This window comes from Rhincodon typus, chromosome 9 (genome assembly GCF_021869965.1).
Source record: "Rhincodon typus isolate 14 chromosome 9, sRhiTyp1.1, whole genome shotgun sequence".
Classification (NCBI taxonomy): domain Eukaryota; kingdom Metazoa; phylum Chordata; class Chondrichthyes; order Orectolobiformes; family Rhincodontidae; genus Rhincodon; species Rhincodon typus.
Window position 1 is genome coordinate 52,909,929 of NC_063340.1, and position 20,887 is coordinate 52,930,815.

The 20,887-nt window shown below is 42.2% G+C and overlaps 1 protein-coding gene across 1 annotated transcript in view; it reads right to left on the bottom strand.

Annotated features, from left to right (window-relative positions):
• Positions 1-20,887, bottom strand: part of LOC109927539 (protein tyrosine phosphatase non-receptor type 14) — a 241,753-nt gene that overhangs the window by 145,559 nt on the left and 75,307 nt on the right. The window contains exon 2 of the mRNA XM_048601325.1: positions 1,170-1,479. Within this exon, the coding sequence (XP_048457282.1) occupies positions 1,170-1,343 (174 nt within the window). The 5' untranslated portion in view covers positions 1,344-1,479. The remainder of the gene's footprint in view (positions 1-1,169; positions 1,480-20,887) is intronic.

Consider the following 20,887-nt stretch of genomic DNA (forward strand, 5'->3'; position numbering starts at 1 on the left):
AATGGGCAGGATGTGAGGGCAACTAAAAACGTAGCAGGGAGCTATATAAATTTATGCAAGATCTCAGAAAGTCTGACAAAAGGGACTTAAATGATTTTTAATTTGTTTTGAGAAGTTAGGTAAACAGAAGAGGTGGCCAAAAGAAAACTGGACACTTGTCATGGAAAGCAGGGTAACAAGGAAAGTTTATGCTTTGTTTTCCAAGGAGGCTGCTACAGATTATGGGATTGCAAATAAAGCTATTCTCGATGCATAAAAGTTGAACTAAGACTTACAGACAAAAATTTCAGAGTAATAGGCCAGAAGATCCAGGTTCAAGTTCCACTTGCCTTAGACATATGCCTGAACAGGGTGATTAAGAATATCCAGAAATGGAATGGCTTATTTAAAAAGGGCTCCTGTGGTGCAGTGGTTTTACCTTTACCTCTGGACCAGATGGCCTGGCTTCAAGTCCCATTGCTCCAGAAGACAAGTTACAGCAGGTTGATTAAAATTATCTACAATTGTTAAGGATGGTAGTAAATTAACATCCAACAGAAATGTGGAAAGTCAAACATAATCCCACGCTTAAACAAAACCAAAGTAAATCGAGTCCAAGGATATACAGGTTAGGTGCATTGGACATGCTAAATTGCCTCAGTGTCCAGGGTTGTGCAGGCTAGCCATGTAAATGCGGGGTTACGGAGATAGGGTGGGGGATCTGGGTGGGATACTCTGAGGGTTGGTACAGACTCAATGGGCTGAATGGTCTCTTTCCACACTGTGGGGATTCTATGATTCTATGAAATATAATTCTTGTAAGACTGAACACATAAAAAAGCAGTTGGATGCATATAAAAAGCAAGACTTCTAATTAACATTTTACTTCTGTGCATGCAGATCCGCTCCCAACTGTTTCACTCAAATACCCAAATTTCTCCTCCTTAGAAGCAAAAGACTCCTCCTATAAATAAGTTGATGTTGAGAAATTACTGTATTACCATCATGCAAAAGAAAATTGACATACATGGTGATTCATTACACCTAATAGACGCATAGTTCACATTTTATCAGCAGTTCTGAAAATATCTGGAGTATAATTCCAAGGTGTACCTTTATCTGTGAAAAACAAAGTTACGCTTTAAGCCTACGTTTTATTATTAGAAGATTCACACATTAAGTTCACCTACCTCACGTAACTCCAACCGTTGAGCCACGGCCTCCAAGCAATATTGTCCTGTACTCTCCACGGAGAACGTGCACTCAATGACATTGCTATCCAGCAATTGTATGCGTGTCACAAAGCAGTTCTTGCTCAGAACATTGTACCGCCTGGTCCTCCTCAATTTCAGCCTGAAAGGCATGGCTCACTAGCCTCAAAAGCTGCCTCTCCCAGAATGAAATCCTTCAGACAGTTTGCCTGTTGTCTCAGAGCTCCTTTCCTGCTGAGGGTGGAAACAGCTACCCCTTTCCTGGTGACATTTAAATATTTCAGACTTCCTGTGAACAATGAGATCGAGATTAGGTTAGAACCATGTTTGAAAGGACAGTTTTGAACATAAGAAATAAAGCTAGAGGCAAAGAATATTCAAACATCTAAGACTCATCTTAATTCAGGAAAATCCAATTCTTGCAATGGAAATGGATAGCTCTTTTGTAATGGACATATAAACTAACATTTGATACACATTTGACATAAGATAACAAGTATAGTTACTAACAAGTATAGATTGTTTTCAGAAAAGGTTAACAATTCCTGAGAATTTATTCTTTGAGCACTCTTTGAATCATATGTAGAATTTAATGCAGCACAGCTGAAAGTCAGCTTGGAGAATTGTCAGGGCACTTCAGTGCTCAAAAGATCTTGGTCTCACCACAATCACTCACAAAGCAGTATAAATTGGCAACAGCAATCAGGGAAAGTCATTGAAGGTCAGCTTTTGAGGGGGAAGAATATTCACCAATACTGTAGTGATGTTGCAATAAGACAACATAACTTTTTATTGCTCACAGTATGTCGGCTTCATTGGCTCAGTCAATAGTTATCACCCATTTCTAACTGCCCTTGATGGAGAGTTGGCTACTTAAGCCATTGCAATCCCTGTGGTGTACAGACACCCAAAGTGCTATTAAGAAGGCAGTGCTAGGAGGTTGACCCAACAAGTGAAGATAGCGTGGAGCTTGGAAATGAACCCATCGGTGGCGTGGTTCCGATTCATCTGCTGCCCTTTCCTTCTAGGCGGGAGGTCACTGAATTGGAAGGTGCAGCCTTGATGAGTTACCGCTATGCATCTTTCAGGTTGTACACTCTGCTGCCACTGTGTGTCGATCATGAGGGAATGGATGGGATGCCAATCAGAGTTTCTGGCATGCTTTTGGAGCTAAATTCATCTAGGTAAATGGAAAGTTTTCCAGCACACTTGAACTCTGCAGACAGTGGACAGACACTTGCGAGATGGGAGGCGAGTTACTCGCTGCTGAATTCCTGGCCACTGACCGGCTCATACAGTCACTGTTTAAGTGGCTGGCCCAGATCAGCTCTTGGTCAATGGAAATCCTCGAGATGTTCATCCTGAGGTATTCAGCACCAAAAGACACAGGTGGGGTTCTCTTTTTGGAGATGGTCATTACCTGGCAATTACGTAGCTCGAGTGTTACTTGCTATTTAATCACCCCAAGCCTAGATGTTGTTCAGATATTGCTGCAATTGTACATCAATTGCTTCAGTACCTAAGGAGTCATGAATGGTGCTGTTCAATCATTAGGGAACATCCCAACTTCTGACCTTATGATGGAGGGAATGTCATGATAAAGCAGTTGAAGATGGTTGGGCCAAGAATACTATCTTGTGGAACTACTGCAGAAGTGTGTTGGAGCCGAGATTACTAACTTTCAACAACAACAACTTTCCTTTAGCCAGGTACGAGACCAACCAGAGAGAAGTTCCCCTTCAATTCCCATTGAGCTCCTTGATGTTATATTTGGTCAAATATTGCCTTGATATCAAGGGCAGTCACTTTCACATCACCTTTGGAATTGAGCTCTTTTGTCGATACTTGGACCAAGCTGTGATGAGGTCAGGAGCCAAGTGGCCCTGCTGGAACCCAAACTGACATCAGTGAGCAGTTTATTCCTGCACAAATGCAGCTCGATCGCACGGTTGACAAACTCTTCTATCACTTTGCTGATGATCGAGACATGGAACAGTGATTGGTCAGGTTGGATTTGTCCTACTTTTTGTGGACAGAACAAAACAGGCAATTTTCCACATTCCCAGACAGGTGCTGGGCTTTAGGTGAAAAAGGTTTTGCTAGAGGCACGGCTGGTTCTGCAACACACATCTTGAAGTGCTATTGTCAAAATGTTGACATGACCTCTACCTTTCAAGTACTTAGTGCTCTTAGCCTTTCCTTGATGTCACGTGGAATGCATCACATTGGTTGAAGACTGGCATCTGTGATACAGCTAACCTCAGGAAGAGGCCGAGGTGGATCATCCAGTCAGCACACTGGCTGGAGGTGGACATAAATGATTGAACCTCATCTTTTGAACTGTCACAGGGTTCTTCCCTCATTGATGAATGGGGGATATTTGTGGATCCTGTTCTGTCTGTTAGTTGTTTATTTAATTCTCCACCACCATGCACAACTGGATGTGGTAGAACTGCAAACCTTAGATCTGATGCATTGGCTGCGAGTCAGGGCCAATAGGTAGTGGACTGTTTCAATATTGAGATTAACAGTGGGGCAAGATTTTAAATGATTCAAAACTCATTCGTTAACCAGGGTCATAAAGCAGGTTCCTGTGTAAACATGTTCCATTCATAGCCCACATTCTTTATGCATGCCAGTAACATACCACATTAACTGCATATCATAAAGCCATAAAGTCAATCATAAAGTCATGTTAGACTTTAAGAAATGGTACAAAGCTATCAACGGATTTTTAATATACCATTGAGTATTTAATCTATTTGGGGCAGGCTAGCTTGAGTAAATGATTTACCAGGAATTCTTTTCTTTCTATAAACCTCAAATTGCTATTCAACAATGATAAGACATTCGGTTATTAACTCAGCTGTTGACAACTTAGAAGGTGATCATTTGGCCCATCATGTCTATGCTGTTTACCAAAACATCTGAACACACAAATCCCATTTTCCGGCCCTTGGCTCATAGTGCTGGAGAGTATGGCAACACAAACAAAGGTCTAAATGCTGCTTAAAATGTTCCAAGGGTTTCTGATTCAGCCACATTTTCAAGTAGTGAGTTCCAGACGCTCACCACCCTCTCAGTGTAAATATTTCTCAACACTCTTCTTAGCCTTCTACCTCTGGCCTTAAATTTATATGCTTTGATTATTAACTCTCTACCAGTAGAAAAAATGCCATCCTATCGACATTATGTCTCTCAATCACATAGACCTCTATCATGTCCTTTCTTAACCTGTGCCACTCCAAGAAAAATAACCTTAAATGTATCCAATTCTTCTTCATAGATCTGACCCTCCAAGATTCATGCAAACTAAGTCTATCTGATCTTCAATAATTTCCAGAATCCTACCACTCATATACTGTAACCCCTTGCCTTGTTAGCCGTTCAAGTGCGTTATCTCTCACTATTCTGGGTTGAATTCCGCTGTTCTGCCCACCTGACCAGTCCATTCATATCTTCCTATAGTTTATGGCTATCCTCCTCACTATTCACCACCCTATCAATTTTCATGCCATCCTGGAAGTTCTTGATCATATCCTGTACAATCAAGTCCAAATCATCAATGCAATCCACAAAGAGCAAAGGCGTTATCAACTGAACCCTGTGAAACCTCACTGGAAACAGACTTACAGTCACTGAAACACCCATCTCCCATCTTCCTCTACTTCCTGTCACTTCATCAATTTCGGATCTAACATGCCACTTTACCTTAGATCCCTTGGCTCTTACTTTCTTGATTAGTTTGTCATGAATGATTATCAAAAGCCTTACTAAAAAGTATATGGAAATAAATATGGAAATAGTACAATTATTTTAGCTATTGTCAATCACAAGCTTTCAGCATATGTGGTTCTACAGCATCCTTAGCTACAGTTAAGATTGGAGAAATGTCAGTCAGTGGACTTACAGCCTTCGAATTCTGCTTTAAGGCCAGCAGAACTAACCACCCTTTAGCTTCCACAACTTCCCCTACATGCATGTCAAGCAAAATTAAAGAAGAAAAAAAGTTGAAATTATGCTTGACTTTATCAATGCTTTATCTTAAATTGTTTGCACACCTACAACTATGGGCAAACTTGTAGCTCTCGATGCTTTACCCTTCTGCTCAGCAACTCAAATATTCTATCCAGCCAAATCCTAAATTGGGTAGAATTAATACGCAGTTGGTTGCTTTACAACCTGTTCAGAAATCACAGTAATAATAATCATACCCATAACATTTCTGAGTTTTTGACTGTGATTGTACCACTTCTGTCACATGATTCAGGATCCACATTAGTAGCAGTACAATTCCGAAAGCAAGTCCTAATCCTAAGATTCAAGAAAATACTCAAACGGGATTATGCATAATAGTCTCCTGGAGGGGTCATGAAGAATATGCCAATTGGCATTTATATGGATTTTTTTTCATTCATGCTTAATGACCATCATAGGCAAAGATCAATACAGCACAGGAACAGGCCCTTCGGCCCTCTAAGCCTGCGCAGAGGCATTATGCCCTTCCATACTAAAACTGTCTACACTTACAGGATCCGTATCCCTCTATTCCCAATCTATTCACGTATCCATCCAGGTGCTTCTTGAATGTTGCTATTGTGTCTGCTTCCACCACCTCCTCTGGCAGCGTGTTCCAGACACTCACCATCTTGTGTGAAAAACTTGCCTGTCACATCTCTTTTAAACATCCCCTCTCACACCTTGAACCTGTATCTCCTAGTAACTGACCTCTCCACCTTCAGAAAAAGCCTCATCCACTCTATCCATGCCATTCACAATTTCATAAACTTCTATCAAGTCGCCTCTCAACTTCCTGCATTCCAGTGAAAACAAATGCAGTCTATCCAACCTTTCTTCATAGCTAAAATCCCCCATTACCAGGCAATATCCTGGTAAACATTTTTTTTGTATCCTTTCCAAAGCATCCACATCCTTCTGGTAGTGTGGTGACCAGAACTGTACACAATATTCCAAAAGTGGCCTAACTAAAGTTCTATAAAGCTGCAGCATAACTTGTCTATCCTTATACTCGATGCCCCTTCCAATGCAGGCAAGTATGCCATAGGTCTTTTTTACTACCTTATTTACCTGCTCTGCCAGTAGTGATCTGTGGACCTGCACACCCAGATCCCTCTGCATATTAATACTCCTAAGGGTTCTCCCATTCACAGTATAATTTCCACCTGTACTTGACCTTCCAAAATGCATCACCTCACATTTCTCCGTATTAATCTCCATCTGCCACTTTTCTGCTGATAGCTCAACTGATCTATATAAAGGCTAGTATTTATTGCCCATCCCCAACTGTCCTCGGTGAACCATATTCTTGAATTGCTGCATTCTGTCTGCTATAGACAGGTGTTTGTTGTGTAAGGTAGGGAATTCCAGGATTTCGATCCAATTCTGAAGGAGGAATGATATTTCCAAGTCAGGATGCTCGAGGATTTGCATGTCCCACCTGCCCTTCTTCATCTGAAGAATTTGGAAGACAATTAGGACCTTGGAAAGGATGCAGCAGCTGGAGATAGACAGTAGGTTGCAAGAATGTAGAGGGGTTAAGGATTTGTTCATTGGGAGGACAGTGGATGATTGCAGATTTGAAGGAGAGATTTGAAGGTCGGGGGATAGAACATGATAACTTCTAACAATGTCAGCTAACATAAGGGCCAACGAGATTTGTGTTGTGTAGTGATTGAAACAGCTTTGGGGGAAGCAAGGAGGTGAGTCATTTGGCACAGAATCCAGCCTTGATCTGCTCTTGAAGTTACAGTATTTATGTGGCTAGTCAGTTAAGTTCCAAGGCAACAGTGAACCCCAAATATTAATGGTAGGGAAATTCAATAATAGTAGTACCACTGAACATCAAGGGAGATGGATGTATTCTCTCACTGAAAATGATCATTGCCTGGCACTTCCGTGATAGCGAAAGTGCTTTGGGTCATACAACTCCTGTACAGACTGCTTCAGTGTCCGAGAAGTTGCAAATGGAACTGAACACTCTGGAATTATTACTAAGAGATCATTGATGAAACAAAAGATGATGATTTGAGCCTAGGTCACTAATCTGAGGAATTCATGTAGTTGATGCCAAGACTGAGATTACTGACCTCTAACAACCATAACTGATTTTGTGCAAGGTATAATTCCAAACAGTGAAGAAATTTTCCCTGGCTGATTCTCATTGATTTCAATTTTACAAGGCCTTCTTGTTGCCCCACTGAGGTCAAATGCTGCCTTGACACCCTGGGCAGATACTTTAATCTCACTTCACTTATGGATTTAAGCTCCTTTTTCAATGTTCGGATCAGAGTATTTTTAAGGTCTGCAATCCCGTGGCCTAGACAGAATCCAAAATGAACAATGGCAAGCAAGTTATCAGTGAGAATGCGGTCCTCAAAAGTAATGTCAATAAAATCTTCCACTGCCTTCTTGATGATCGAGAGTAGATTGATGGGGCAGTAATTGACCAATATGGATTTGTCCTGTTTTTCTGTGGCTTGGTTATAAGTAGGTGATTTTCCATTTTGGTGGGTAGATGCCAGTGTTGTAGTGTGCTGGAACAGCTTGACAGGAAGTGCAATTGGTTCTGGCAGTCAAATCTTCAGCACTGCAGCTAGGTTGTTGTCAGACCCGATAGCCTTCTCAAAACAAGTAAGCTCAGCAATTTGTTGATATCAAGTGGAGCGAATCGAATTGGATAAAGTCTAGCACCTGTGATGATGGAGATGTCGGAAGAGGGCAGAGATGGATCACTGACTTGGCAGTTCTGGATGAAGAGAGCTGCAAATGTGGCAGACAGGTCTTTAGTGACTTCCAATGTTGAGGATGAGGATTTTAATGAAACTTCCTCATTCAGCTATTCAGTTTGCACCACCATCATTGACTGGCTACACCAAGAATGCAGAGCTCCAAGCTCGTCCATTAATTCTGGGATCTCTTAGCTCTGTCTATAGCAAGCCACTATGGCTGTTTAGCATGCAAATACTTCCATGTTCATCAAGTTGTAGCTCGTTTTTGGTTATGGTATTGCTCATGGACTGCAGAAATTCCTGGTTGTGGGGCACCTGAAATGTGGACTCCTTGAGGCCTGGGACACCTTGCACAGAAGATGAACCCTATTTATGCAATTTCTTTTGTTTTTCTAACTCAAAATGGCACCGTATTGTGGCGACAAAACACTTTTCACTATTTTGAGATATGTTACAATAAATAACACATAGCTCAAAAAAAAGGATGGGAATGGTAGACTGATGGATACGGTGGGCCAGGTGATTGCAGACTGTGATTCAATAACAATTCCACTGTTCATGGTCCATAGCAATTCATTGATATACAGCTTTGAACTGCTAAGTCTGTTCAAAACATATCCTTTTTTAAAATACAACATAATGGAGGGTGTTCTCAGTGTGAAAATAGAAATTCATCACAAGGATAGCATGGTGGTTATTCCTACCAACTTTGTCCTGTATAGATTCATATATGACACATAGATTGCAGAGGATGAAGTCATGTAGATTACTCCCTCGTATTGGTTATTCCAACATCGGCTGCAGGCCCAGTTCAGCAGATTTACATGACTTAACCAGCTAGGTCAGCAGTGCTGATCTCGCACCATTCATGGTGTCGAACTATGAAATCCACCATCCCAGTGTACATTTTGTGGCCTCCTATCATCAGTGTTTCCTTAAATTTATATTCAAAATGGAGGAGTAATGATTCATCAGTTTGGGGAACGGGGTTTGGTTGTTAACAACACGTTTCCTCGCTGATGTTTGTGCTGATGTCACATGGCTTCATTGGATCAACAGTCAATGTAGAGGATTCCCAAAGCCATACCTGCTTAACTGTAAATCACTCTAGCACCAGCTCTGGTGATCCAACTTGCCGGTAGGACAAGGAGACAGTAAGAACGGCAAATGCCAGAAGCCAGAGTCAATAGATGCGAATCTGGAAAACACAGCAGGTCAGACAGCATCCGAAAAGCAGCAACGGTTGACGTTTTGGGCCAAAACCCTTCATCAGGATTCGGGAGGGAGAGGGGAGTCCAGGGGTAAACAGAGGGATTGGGGAGTGGGAGTTGAAGTGTGGGTAGAATGGTGATAGGTGGATGCAGGTAGGAGGTTACTGTGATTGGTCCGTGGGAAGGGTGGAGTGGATGGGGTGTCGGCAGATGGACAGGATAGGTCAAGTAGGGAGGTGAGGAGGACAGGGAGGGCTGGACATGGGATAAAGCTGAGGGTGGAGGGATTTTGAAGCTGGTGAAGTCAATATTAAGGCCGCTGGGCTGTAAGCTCCTGAGGTGAATATCAAGCGTTGTTCCTCCAGTTTACATTTGGCCTCACTCTGACAGTGGAGGAGGCCAAGGATGGGAGAGGGAATTAAAATGGATGGCAACTGGAAGGTCGGATTGGTTGGTGCATGCAGAGCGCAGATGCTGCGCGAACAGGTCCCCGAGTCTGAATTTGGTCTCCCCAATATACAGGGGACCACATTGGGAGGAACGAATATAACAGATCAGGTTGGATGAAGTGCAGGTGAATCTCTGCCGGATCTGGAAGGATTGTTTGGGGCCTTGGCCAGAGGTGAGAGGGCAGGTGTACGGTCAGGTGTTGCACCTCTTGTGGTTGCAGGGAAAGGTACCAGTTGTGGTGGAGAAGTTGGTGGGGAGTGTAGAGCTGACAAGGGAGTCAAAGAATGAGCGGTCTCTGTGAAAAGTGGACATGGTGGGGAAGGAAATATCTTTTTGGCGGTGGGGTCTGATTGTAGGCGCTGGAAATGTTGAAGGACAATGCGTTGGATTCGGAGTTTGGTGGGGTGGTATGTGAGGACTAAAGGGACTCTATCCTTGTTGTTGGGAGAGGGGTGTTGGGGGAGGGGTTTTGAGGGCAGAAGTGCAGGAAATGGAGGAGACATGGTTGAGGACATCCTTAACTACAGAGGAGCAGAAATTCCGGTCCCTAAAGTAGGAAGATATCTGGATGTTCTGGAGTAAAACGCTTCATCCTGGGAGCAGATGCGGCAGAGGCAGAGGAATTGAGAGTATGGGATGGCATTATTACAGGAGGGTGGGTGAGGGGAGGCATAGTCAGGGTAGCTGTGGGAGTCAGTGGGTTTAAAATGGATGTTGGTTGAGTGGCAGTGAGTTAGTTTCCAGTGATGGAGACGGAGAGGTCCAGGAAGGGGAGGGAGGTGTCAGAAATGGTCCAGGTGAATTTGAGGGTGGGGTGGAAGGTGTTGGTGAAGTTGATGAACTGTTCAAGCTCCTTTGGGAGCATGAGGCAGCACCAATGCAGTCACCAATATAGCAGAGAAAGCAATGAGGGATGGTGCCGGTGTAGTTGTGAAAGAGGGACTGTTCCACGACTCCTACAAAGAGGTAGGCATAGCTTGGGCCCATGCAGGTACCCACAGCCACCCCTTTGGTTTGTGGGAAGTGGGAAGAATGAAAAGGAAAGATTGGTGAGGGGGAGGACCAGTTCTGGCAAGTGAATGAGAGTGCCAATGGAGGGGGACTGGCTGGGCCTATGTGAGAAGAAGTGGAGGGATTTTACGCCGTCTGTGTGAGGGATACAGGTGTAAAAAGGGACTGTATGTCCATGGTGAAGAAGAGGTGTTGGGTTTGGGGAATTGTAAGTTTTGGAAAAGGTGGAGGGCATGGGTTGTGTCACAAATGTAGATAGGGAGCTTGAAACGTTGACTTTCCTGCTCCCCGGATGCTGCCTGACCTGCTGTGGTGTTCCAGCTTCACATCTATTGACTGCTGGTAAGACAAGATACTTCCAGACAACATTCTGGTAGAATCTAGTACATTAGTTGAAAGATATGATACAGTGTTACTACATGGGACAACTCTCCTAATATTGGCACAAGTGTCCATTCATTATTGTTGTAGGACTAGTTGTGTGATTGGTGTCTCATGATCAGTTTATTTTATAATCACGCAATTGACGTAAACTCATCAATTAATCTATTATATTCCTTTAAATTGTTCCTTGAGATGTTAGCACTGTAATTTCATGTGACCCAACTTGACAAAGGAATGCACCATGGGATTCTGAACAGAAGGAAGGCAACACATTCATTAGTCAAGTATAGGGCAAAGGCCAAGAGATCCTAGTTTAGATGATTTTTGTTTCACAGAGCTACATAGCGAGAACTTCAAGTTCATATGCACTCAACTCATTAAATCCAGACCAGAAATCTGGTGTTAGCAATAAAGGACAGCTAGAAGTAGCATTATTGCCACAAGGCAAGAAAAAATAAGTAGCAGTTGTATCATGCATTAGCTTTGTATTAAATTTAGCGTTTTAGAAGAGAAGCAGTTGCATTTACCTGATTGTAATCTCTGTATTAGAGCTAACTTTGTAACAATAGTTTAACTTGTAACTGTATAATTCTTTCAACTTTTATTACTTAAATCTATGTAGTGACTGAATGTATAGTATCTCACTACCTCAACATTTACACACATTGTTTATTATTCAACTTTACTTTATACATACTTTGTAGAACTTAAGTAGTACCTACTTCATAATTTGTGTGTATTTGTCCGTCGTAGACTGTTTTAATTGTGTTACATAGGATTAAGGTTACAAATAACTTTTTTTTAAACTGTTTTTTCATTTTGAAAGGAAAATCAATCCATTCCAGGTCACTACAGATAAACAAAATCGTCTAACAAATGACTTCTTAAAAAAGTCATATGCATTTGATTTAAAGGGAAACTTGCACTAATTAAGCAAGTTAATGAGTTCAGAGTATCAGTTATGTGGATCCGACAGCATACTTCTCAGTAACCTAAACAAATTGGTAAAGAGATCTAAAAATATCTTTTTACCTTAGCAAGCATTCATAAAGGAACAGAGGCAGACTGAGGTGTATTTTGCCGAGATGCTCCAAAATTTTAAATCAGCACAGCAAAAAAAAACTTTCAATAAATAGCCATCAAGACATAGTTTGAGTTTTTTTTTTGTTTGTCTACAATTCATTCAAATACAAAGGTTTGGTTCTAACACACCCAGAACAGGTTTTCTTTTTCGTTGCCGTTGGCAGATTAGATACATAGGAATTTCAAACTTGGAACCAAGCACTCTGCAATGTACTATGCAAAATTGTTTTGTCAATTTACGGGACTGAAACAGCACAAGCATCTGCACTTCTTACAAATATTTCAGTGGAGAAAAGATGGCTTATCCAATGAAATATGGATATAGCAGGAACAATGATAGGATACCAGCCAGACTCTTTAAAGCAGATAGTAAAGAGAGAGAAAAATTGAAAATATTTAGCCTATTTTCTTTCTGATTGACTTGGGAGATACGTACAATGTCATGTAGCATTTCACCAAAAATAATTTCAAGTTGGAGTAGAAATTGGGCATGCAAAACAGATCCCCCACCACAGTGAGGGCTGGGCAACCACTGGAGTAAGCTTGATGGGATTCCCAGGTGACTGCATCATGAATGGGCTGCCCACCAATTATATGCTGCAATGTTGGGCCAGGACCCATTTCAAATTACCTGTTCTGAGGAAGGGTCACCAGACCCAAAACGTTAACTGTGACTTTTTCCTCACAGATGCTGCCAGACCTGCTGAGCTTTTCCAGCAAATTCTGTTTTTGTTCCCATTTCAAGGGCCTATTTCAAGTGGTAATGCACCATCACTTTTTTCGCTCCGGATCTCAGCAAATACACAGGACACAAGTCCTACACTCCCCACAGGCTCAGTTTTAATAGCAGATTGGAGACTTGGGCAGAACTTATGCTACCTTGTGACAGCCAAAGACATCTTAGGACCAAACTTTGGGAGTAATTATGGATACCTGCTTACATGTCTGAAGGAAACCAATTACAAAAACTGCAGTTGAAATCGCAATCATCAGGGAAAACCAAATGTAATTATGCAGGAAGTACTTGGAAATGGTTTTCAACGTTTCACACATGATCAGTTTTCTTCAGCAACCAGTAACTCAGTAGTTGGAGGCTATATTGACCATAAAAAATAACTAATTTCATCAATAACAGCTCTAATGAGTGGTGCCTCTTCTCACCCGTATGCAAGTTCTGCTCAGGTACAGCATTTTACACCAAGCACCACAATGTAGATTTACATCAATTTTTCATGGAGAACTCCAATAAGGCAGCAACCTCTCTATCAATTCTGATTTTGAGCATGTGAACAGATATTCATCCACTTTTTAGTCTGGATTTTAAACTACATTTTTGACATGTTGAATTTCCACAAATCTGTTACTTATTTTGTTTTCTAACACAAGGAATGCAATGTCTGCACCCAGTATGAGTAATGCATTAGTTAGCACAAGTACCTGTTGTCCAAAGGCATCTACACTGTAATTGTTCTCAAATGGTGATTGGAAATTCATTTTAAAATTGTGTTTTGCAGGAGAATTATATTGAAAAGTCAACCCAGATCTATTGACTAATGTTTCCTTAACTCATTTTTAAGATATTGTCTTTGCAGGTGAAACTGTCCCAGTTATCCTAACTTCAAAATAGATCAATATTTTAAATTAGTGGTCAATATTGTTAAATGAACCAGAGATTAGTGAATGTACAGAAATAATAAATACCTATCAAAAATTTAAATACCATCCAAGTAGATGTGCAGTCATGATCTAACTCAATGGTTGAGTTGGCTCAACAGCCTCAGTGGCCTGTTCCTGTTCCTATATTCTATGTAAGAAATATTTCAACCAGCATTTAAATGTCAAAAGCCATTCTTGTTTTGAATCAGCCAAATAAATTGGCAAAGTTCAATAAAAAGATATTTGCTTAAGTGAAAGCAAACTTTTAGTCATAAATCACCCAACAGGAAAATTTGGTCCAATGTGAATAATGGCCTGAATCATCTGTGATTCAATTTTTTAGAATGTCTGTGCTGGTGCACATAATGATGTATTTCGATGGTAGAAGCGTACACAAATTCTAGGCAAATGTATAGTATGAAACAGAATATCCAGAGCATTAAAAGAAACGTTCTACATGACACCAGTTATAATTCTTCAATAACTTCTCTAAAGAAATACATCAATAAATCAAACTGGAATCTCCCAATTAGTACTTGATAGTCCATGTAATTTTCATACTTGTACCACAACCATAGAAAGTCTAACCTTACTATTAGGAATATTTAAGTAACATAGTAGACTCTTCGCTGACAAAGGCCTTACACTTTAGTGATATTTTGTAAAAGTGAAAATACATACATGTATATGCAGCTGCAATTTATATATGATTCCGTTGGCTTGGAATCTGCCTTTTCGTTACTTTTTTTTAATTCTGATCTGTTGCACAAAGCATTTATGTTGTTACTTCAAAAGAAATTTGCATACAAAACATAAATCAGAAGTAAAATAGGTGCTGCACCAAAGAAATCAACAATTTGGTTCATGTACTTGGACCTCACATGATGTAGCAGATCGCAATTCTGGCAAACCTGATGCCAATACGGAGATCCTGAAGCAAACAATTTCAATACCTTCTTAGGGGTGTGGACTGGCAACCTCTCACCTTGTGAGCAACTGCCTGAGCAATGCAATTATGTTATTCCACAGCAGTAAACTCTTCACAAAGCTACAACATAGCTGGCTCCTTAAAACGTTAACAACGACTGGTATGCAGAGATTTAGCCAGGAAGAAATAGTCTAACTGAATAATGTCAGTGGCTCAATTTTGTCCATGGCTAGTTGTAGTTAACTTATGCTTGTTACAGTATTTCTTTGCAAAGAGCAGTTTTACAATTTCTCTCTCCTGGGGGAAAAGCAATCCAGTTTCATATATCATGTCTGTTCTTGTTATACCTTCTGTTAATGGAATGTTGCTCTGGATACAGTCCAGCATTCCATTTCAGGCAAAACAAACAGAACGATAACTAAAGGTAATGTGTAATCCTGCAACAGACAATTTGAAAAGGCAACCGGTGAGACTAAACGTAAACATTCAGAATGATTTTTGTGCTGGTTGCAGTTTTCCATATGACACCACAATAAGAATGGACGTAAATTTGGGTCAGATATCTAGCCACCTGGAGGTTCAATAAAGTCGAAGGTACTTCAATTTCCTATGTTTCCTGATACACTTCATCAGTTACATTCTCAAAAAGTCATCCTCCAAAGTGACATTTCCTCATACTTGTTATTTCCCCCAAAATATAAAAAGTCACATTTTCCCTGTCATAACACTGAATTAACACAACAGCATGGCATTTGTGTATTAACAGTGGCTCCTGAAAATACAGTTCTATCCTCCTCCATCTCCTTTGCAGCATCACAACTGTGCTTTCAGTTTTTCTCTTATTCGTTGGAAATGAAAGCATGCAAATCTTTTGCATGTTGAAATAACTGCACAGGGGCCAGTATCCCATCACCAAGCTACCCATTATTTATTTGTGTACAGTACACTGGCTATGGCCCAGGCAGCTCAGAATCAGTTCCCTGAACTGAGGAGATTCTAATCTCCTGGTTATAGTGATCAGCCAGGGCTTCCTGATTGGGGTTGTTAACCTGGGCCAATCAAGGACCTCATGGTCAACAAGGTCCACCTGGTTCCAATCATTACATCCCTCCCTCCCTCCTGAAATCCGGGGATGTAGGCCTGGTGTTTATCTTGTAGCTTTTCCAGTGACATTTTTGCCCCAGGACCAGTTCATCTGATGCAGGTGGTGTGTATTGGATCAGAGCTGGTCTCTTGCGTTCAGAGCCTCTCAGAAGACTTTCCTCCTCTTCTTCCAGCAGAAATGGTATTGAGGCTGCATCCATCTTGGACTCCGAAGTTTCCTCAACACTAGATGAAGGCTGTGAGCCTACAGTTTCTGACAGGCCATCTGGCTGTTCTGAGAGGCCAGATATGTTTTGCTTGTGCCCTGTTTGCGAGGTAACAGCTTTCAGGTGATCCATATGTTTGTTCAGGACTGTATCATCTACCTTAACTTTGTAGGTCACAGGACCTGACCTTGCGTTGACCTCGCCTCGTACCCATACCGGGCCATTTCTGTGGTTCTGGCGCCAAACTTCATCCCCCAAGTTAAACTATCTCTCTCGCTTAGAGGAGGTATGTGGCCGGCATTGATGTTACTGCTGCCATTTCACACTGTCTCCCACCAATGCCCACCACCCCCCGCAAAAGGTCTGGGACTATCGCGATTAATCAGGTGTGGAGTCTCCTCCCCATCAGCAACTCTGGAGTTATCCCTGTTGTTGCGTAAAGGGTGGTCCTATAATCGAACAGGAACAGGGACAGTTCGTTATCAGGTGACACTTTAGGGTGCTTTTTCAAGCCTGTCTTCAACATTTGGACTGTTCTCCCTGCCAGACCATTGGACGATGGATAGTATAGAGCTATTCTTATGTGTCGAATGCCATTTGATTTCAGAAAATACTCAAATTCACTGTTGGTAAATGACATTCCATTGTCCATGACCAATGCTTCTGGGAGTCAGTGTATCACGAACGATGCTTGCAGCTTCTCAACCGTCATCCCTGAGTTTGCTGAACGGACTTTATGCATATCCAACACTTTGAATGGGCATCCACAATGACCAGGAGCATTGAGCCCATGAAAGGACCGGCATAGTCGACATGTAACCTGGGTCCAGGGTTTACCTGGCCATTCCCACGAATGTGGGGCTGCCACTGGTGGCACTCTAGACACTACTCCATCAACGCAGCTTTGTCAGCATCTTGGCCCTGGACATAGCTTCTTGCGAGCATCATCATCTTGGAAACCCCTGGATGACCATGGTGGAGTTTGGCCAGTTTCCAGTAGCAATCTTTACTCAGGACAATCACCCTTGCTTCCCACAGTAATATGCCTTCCTTGCAGCGATCTGGTCTCAACAGGTCCTGAAAGGTTTCAGTCCTGGCTGCAATGGCCCTTTGGCGTCTCCCACTACCACCAGCTGTTTTAGTTTTGCTAGGACAGGATCATTTTTATGTCCAAAGTCAGATATTGTCAGCAGTGGCCAGAAGGGTGTCCAGTATTTTCTGAAGAAGGGTCCAGACCCGAAACGTCAGCTTTCCTGCTCCTCTGATGCTGCTTGGCCTGCTGTGTTCATCCAGCTCTACACCTTGTTATCTCAGACTCCAGCATCAGCAGTTCCTACTATCTCCGAGTTTAAAACCAGAACGGACTCTTCCGGGAGAGGCACCATCGGTAGAGCAACTGCCAATGGGAGGCAGCTCGGGGCATCTTGGGTTCCTGAACAGTGTTTCTAACTTGTACTTGTATGAGCTAAGTATAAGGGCCCAACGCTGAATTGAATCGGATGCTATGGGCAGCACTGCCTTGTCTTCCTTCAATAGCCCTAGCAGGGGTATGTGATCTGTTAATATGACAAATTACCATTCTTAAAAAGGTACTGGTGGAACTTACTCACACGTACAATGATGGCCAAACCTTCCTCCTTTATCTGGGCGTATTTGCGTTCAGCATCAGCCAAAGTCCGGCAAGCACATTCTGTTGGATGTTCCTCTCCATTGGGCCATCAGTGAGCCAACACTACCCCTACACTGTACGGGGAGGCATCACAAATCAGCACTGCCTCTTGCTTGGGATCATAGTGGGCCAACAGCTTAGAAGACAACAGTGTTGCAAAGTTGGGTAGTGTGCTTGTGGATTGGGAGGCAGAAAGTTAGAATTTGGTGTTTGTCAAATGTTAAAAGGGGAAGGCAGTGTTGTGGTCCCTTTAAAAGATGATGATATGCTTTTTCTATGCTTAGAGATTCAAATAGGATGTCTGTGGGCAGCAGCTTGTGGGTTTGTATCATAAGGCCATAGTCAGCAGGCCAAGCACCAGTTTTGGTTTGTTACCCGGTCGATAAGTTCTGAATTTAGCCAAATTGAATCAGGCACTTAGATATCAAAAACCCTATTAAATTTAAATCCAATGGTTTTGACAACATAGGACCAATCCTCATATAAGAAATTGATATGTCATCAAGGGTATAAAAGAAGACGGCAGTTGGACAAAGACAGGATAGCCAACTGCTATCTGCCAGAGCTCTCTTCTCTAAAGCCTTACAGAAGGCACCATCTAAATCAAAGAGTACAAACATCACAACTAGCTAATGTTCCTGACAGAAGAATGAAGGCATTCCTGACAGCCGATTCAACAGAGGAGGCAGAGAACATTCTGGATGACATGCAATCTAGCTGTAATTTTGAGAGACTTTTTTTTATTTAAGTGGGACTTATATTTATTGGAACAGCATACCATTACAATCTCATTTTATTCAGGAATAGTAGTTAGAAGGACTTACTTCATTTGTTAATAGTTCAGCTAATTTGCTCACTGTTAGAGAGTTAGATAAATAAATTGTTGCTTGTTGATTGTAAAGTGAATGTCAGGGACTTGTCTTATTCAACCACTAGAAATTGCTGAGAAGCAGGATACACCACTTTTCACACTCCTTTTTAACAGTTTATAAGGCGAGGTGCTCCTGTTTGGGAATTTTGGTTTTAGTTCTCAGAGGTGTTCAATCTCCACTTTCTAACAATTGCTGCTTTGTCAGTACGCTAAAGGCTACTTCTTGGCTATGCAGCCATTTCTCAGGCTGACCCTTTTTCAATAGCAGGGGTATGGATGCCAAGATAGAGGTCAGATTACTTATAAATTTTCTATCATATTTCACTAACCCAAGGAAAGACCCAAGCTCCAGTAGAGACGTGGGAGCCAGGGCTCCTTTGATCGCCCTTACTTAATTTTCCAATGGGTGTAACCCTGTTTTATTGAATCTGCAAACCGAGTAGGTCACTTGGGAATGCCTGGAACATACATTTTTCCCTTCTAAAGGCATACGCCCGCCTAGGAGAAATGGCTAAGCACAATGTCCAAGTGCTCTTTATTGTCCTTCCTGGTTATTAGTACGTCATCCAGATAAATGGCAACCTGGGGTAGCCCTTGTAAAATGTTCTCCATGGTCTGCTGGAAAAGGTCACAGGCTGATGATACCCCAAATGGCAGTCTTGTATATTGGTATAAACCCTTTTGGGTATTAACAGTAACATATTTCTGGGACTCCTCATCCAGTTCCAACTGCAGTAGACGTGGCTCGTGTCCAGCTTCATAAAAGACAGTCCCTCTGCCAATCTTGTGTACAAGTCCTCTATGTGAGGGATCAGGTATTTATCCAGCTGCGAGAAGCAGATTACTATTGCTTAAAAATCCCTACAAAGGCGAACTGAGCCACCAGGCTTCACAATCAGTATGACCGGTGCGGCCCATTCTGCAAACTGCACTGGTTTGATGATTCCTTCACTTCTCCAGCCTCTTGATTCCTGCCTCTACTTTTGCCCACACAACGAATGGCACTGGGTGGGCTTTGCAAAAAAAAAATCACAGAATTGTATCCTGGTCAACATGCCAGCTGGCTTTGGCCCCTTTGATAGTCCCAAGCCATTGTTGAAAAACTCCTGGGTATTTCACTAGGACTTCACCAAGGCACCCCCTGTCCACTCAAAAAATGTTGAGCTAATCCAGATGAATCTTTCTCAACCAAATCTGCCCCAACAGGCATGGGCCCAAGCCTCTTACTACCATCTGTGGTAACTGTATCAACTGGTCCTCATAGGAGATCAGAACCAAAGTCATACCCTTAATTTGCAATGGTTCCCCAGTGTATGTTCTCAGTCTGGCCCAGGTCTTCCACAAACTTAAGGGTTGGAGTCCCGAGTGAATCTTATTAAGCACAGGTTCTGTAACCACAGATACAGCTGCGTTGGTATCAACCTCCATGGGAACTGGGTGACCATTTAACCAAACCTTAAATTTTAAATTGGTCCTGATTTGGACATCGCCGAGCAATTTAATTGCTCCAAGCCACATGTAGGGGGGGTTTCAAGGATGTGCACTCTCCTGCATATCAGCCTACGAGTTTTCTTACTCAAGTCAGACTTTGTAGGACTCCCACGTCTCATGTCTGCATACTGGCAGCAACTATGATGGCTTGCCGGCCCAGATCCTGAAGAGCATTTTAGCCACTTGGCCAAGGCTCGACTTTGTTGTGGGCTGGCCTAGGGTCCCTCTGTTCGGCATATGATCTGTGATTGCCTACAGTCAAGTGGTGTTCCCCAAGCTCAAATCAGACAGGTGAGGGTGTCCAGTTCCATTGGGATGCCCTGTAGTTCCCATGCTCCACTTGCCATATTTTCTAATGACAAAGCCTGTTGCAGTGCCTGCTTGGAATTCAGTTGGGCTTCAGCTAGTAGGTGCTTCTGCATGGTTACGTCCTCAATCCCACTGTCATTGGCACTGAAATAACTGCACAGAGGCTGGTATCCCATCACTAAGTCACCCTTTATTTACTTGTGCACAGTACACTGGCTGTGGCCAGCCAGCTCAGAGTCAGTCCCCCTGAACTGTTTATACTGGTCAGCCAGGGCTTCCTGATTGGCCCAGATCAACAACCCCAATCAAGAACCTAAGTCAATAAGGTCCACCTGGTTCCAATCACTACATATGTAATAGGTTTAAAAACCACAAATGTATTGGATTTTTCTGCAGCACTACATCCCTTAGCACGTATGACACAGAGCCTGTCGAGGATGTTGTCACTGAATATTTCAGGTCCTTTTAAGGAATGCAACAAAGCACAAGGTGACTTCTTCCAATCATACATTTCTATATAGAAAAGGGGAAGGAAAAAGAATTCCTCTACGGTATGTAGTCAAGCAAGTCAATAC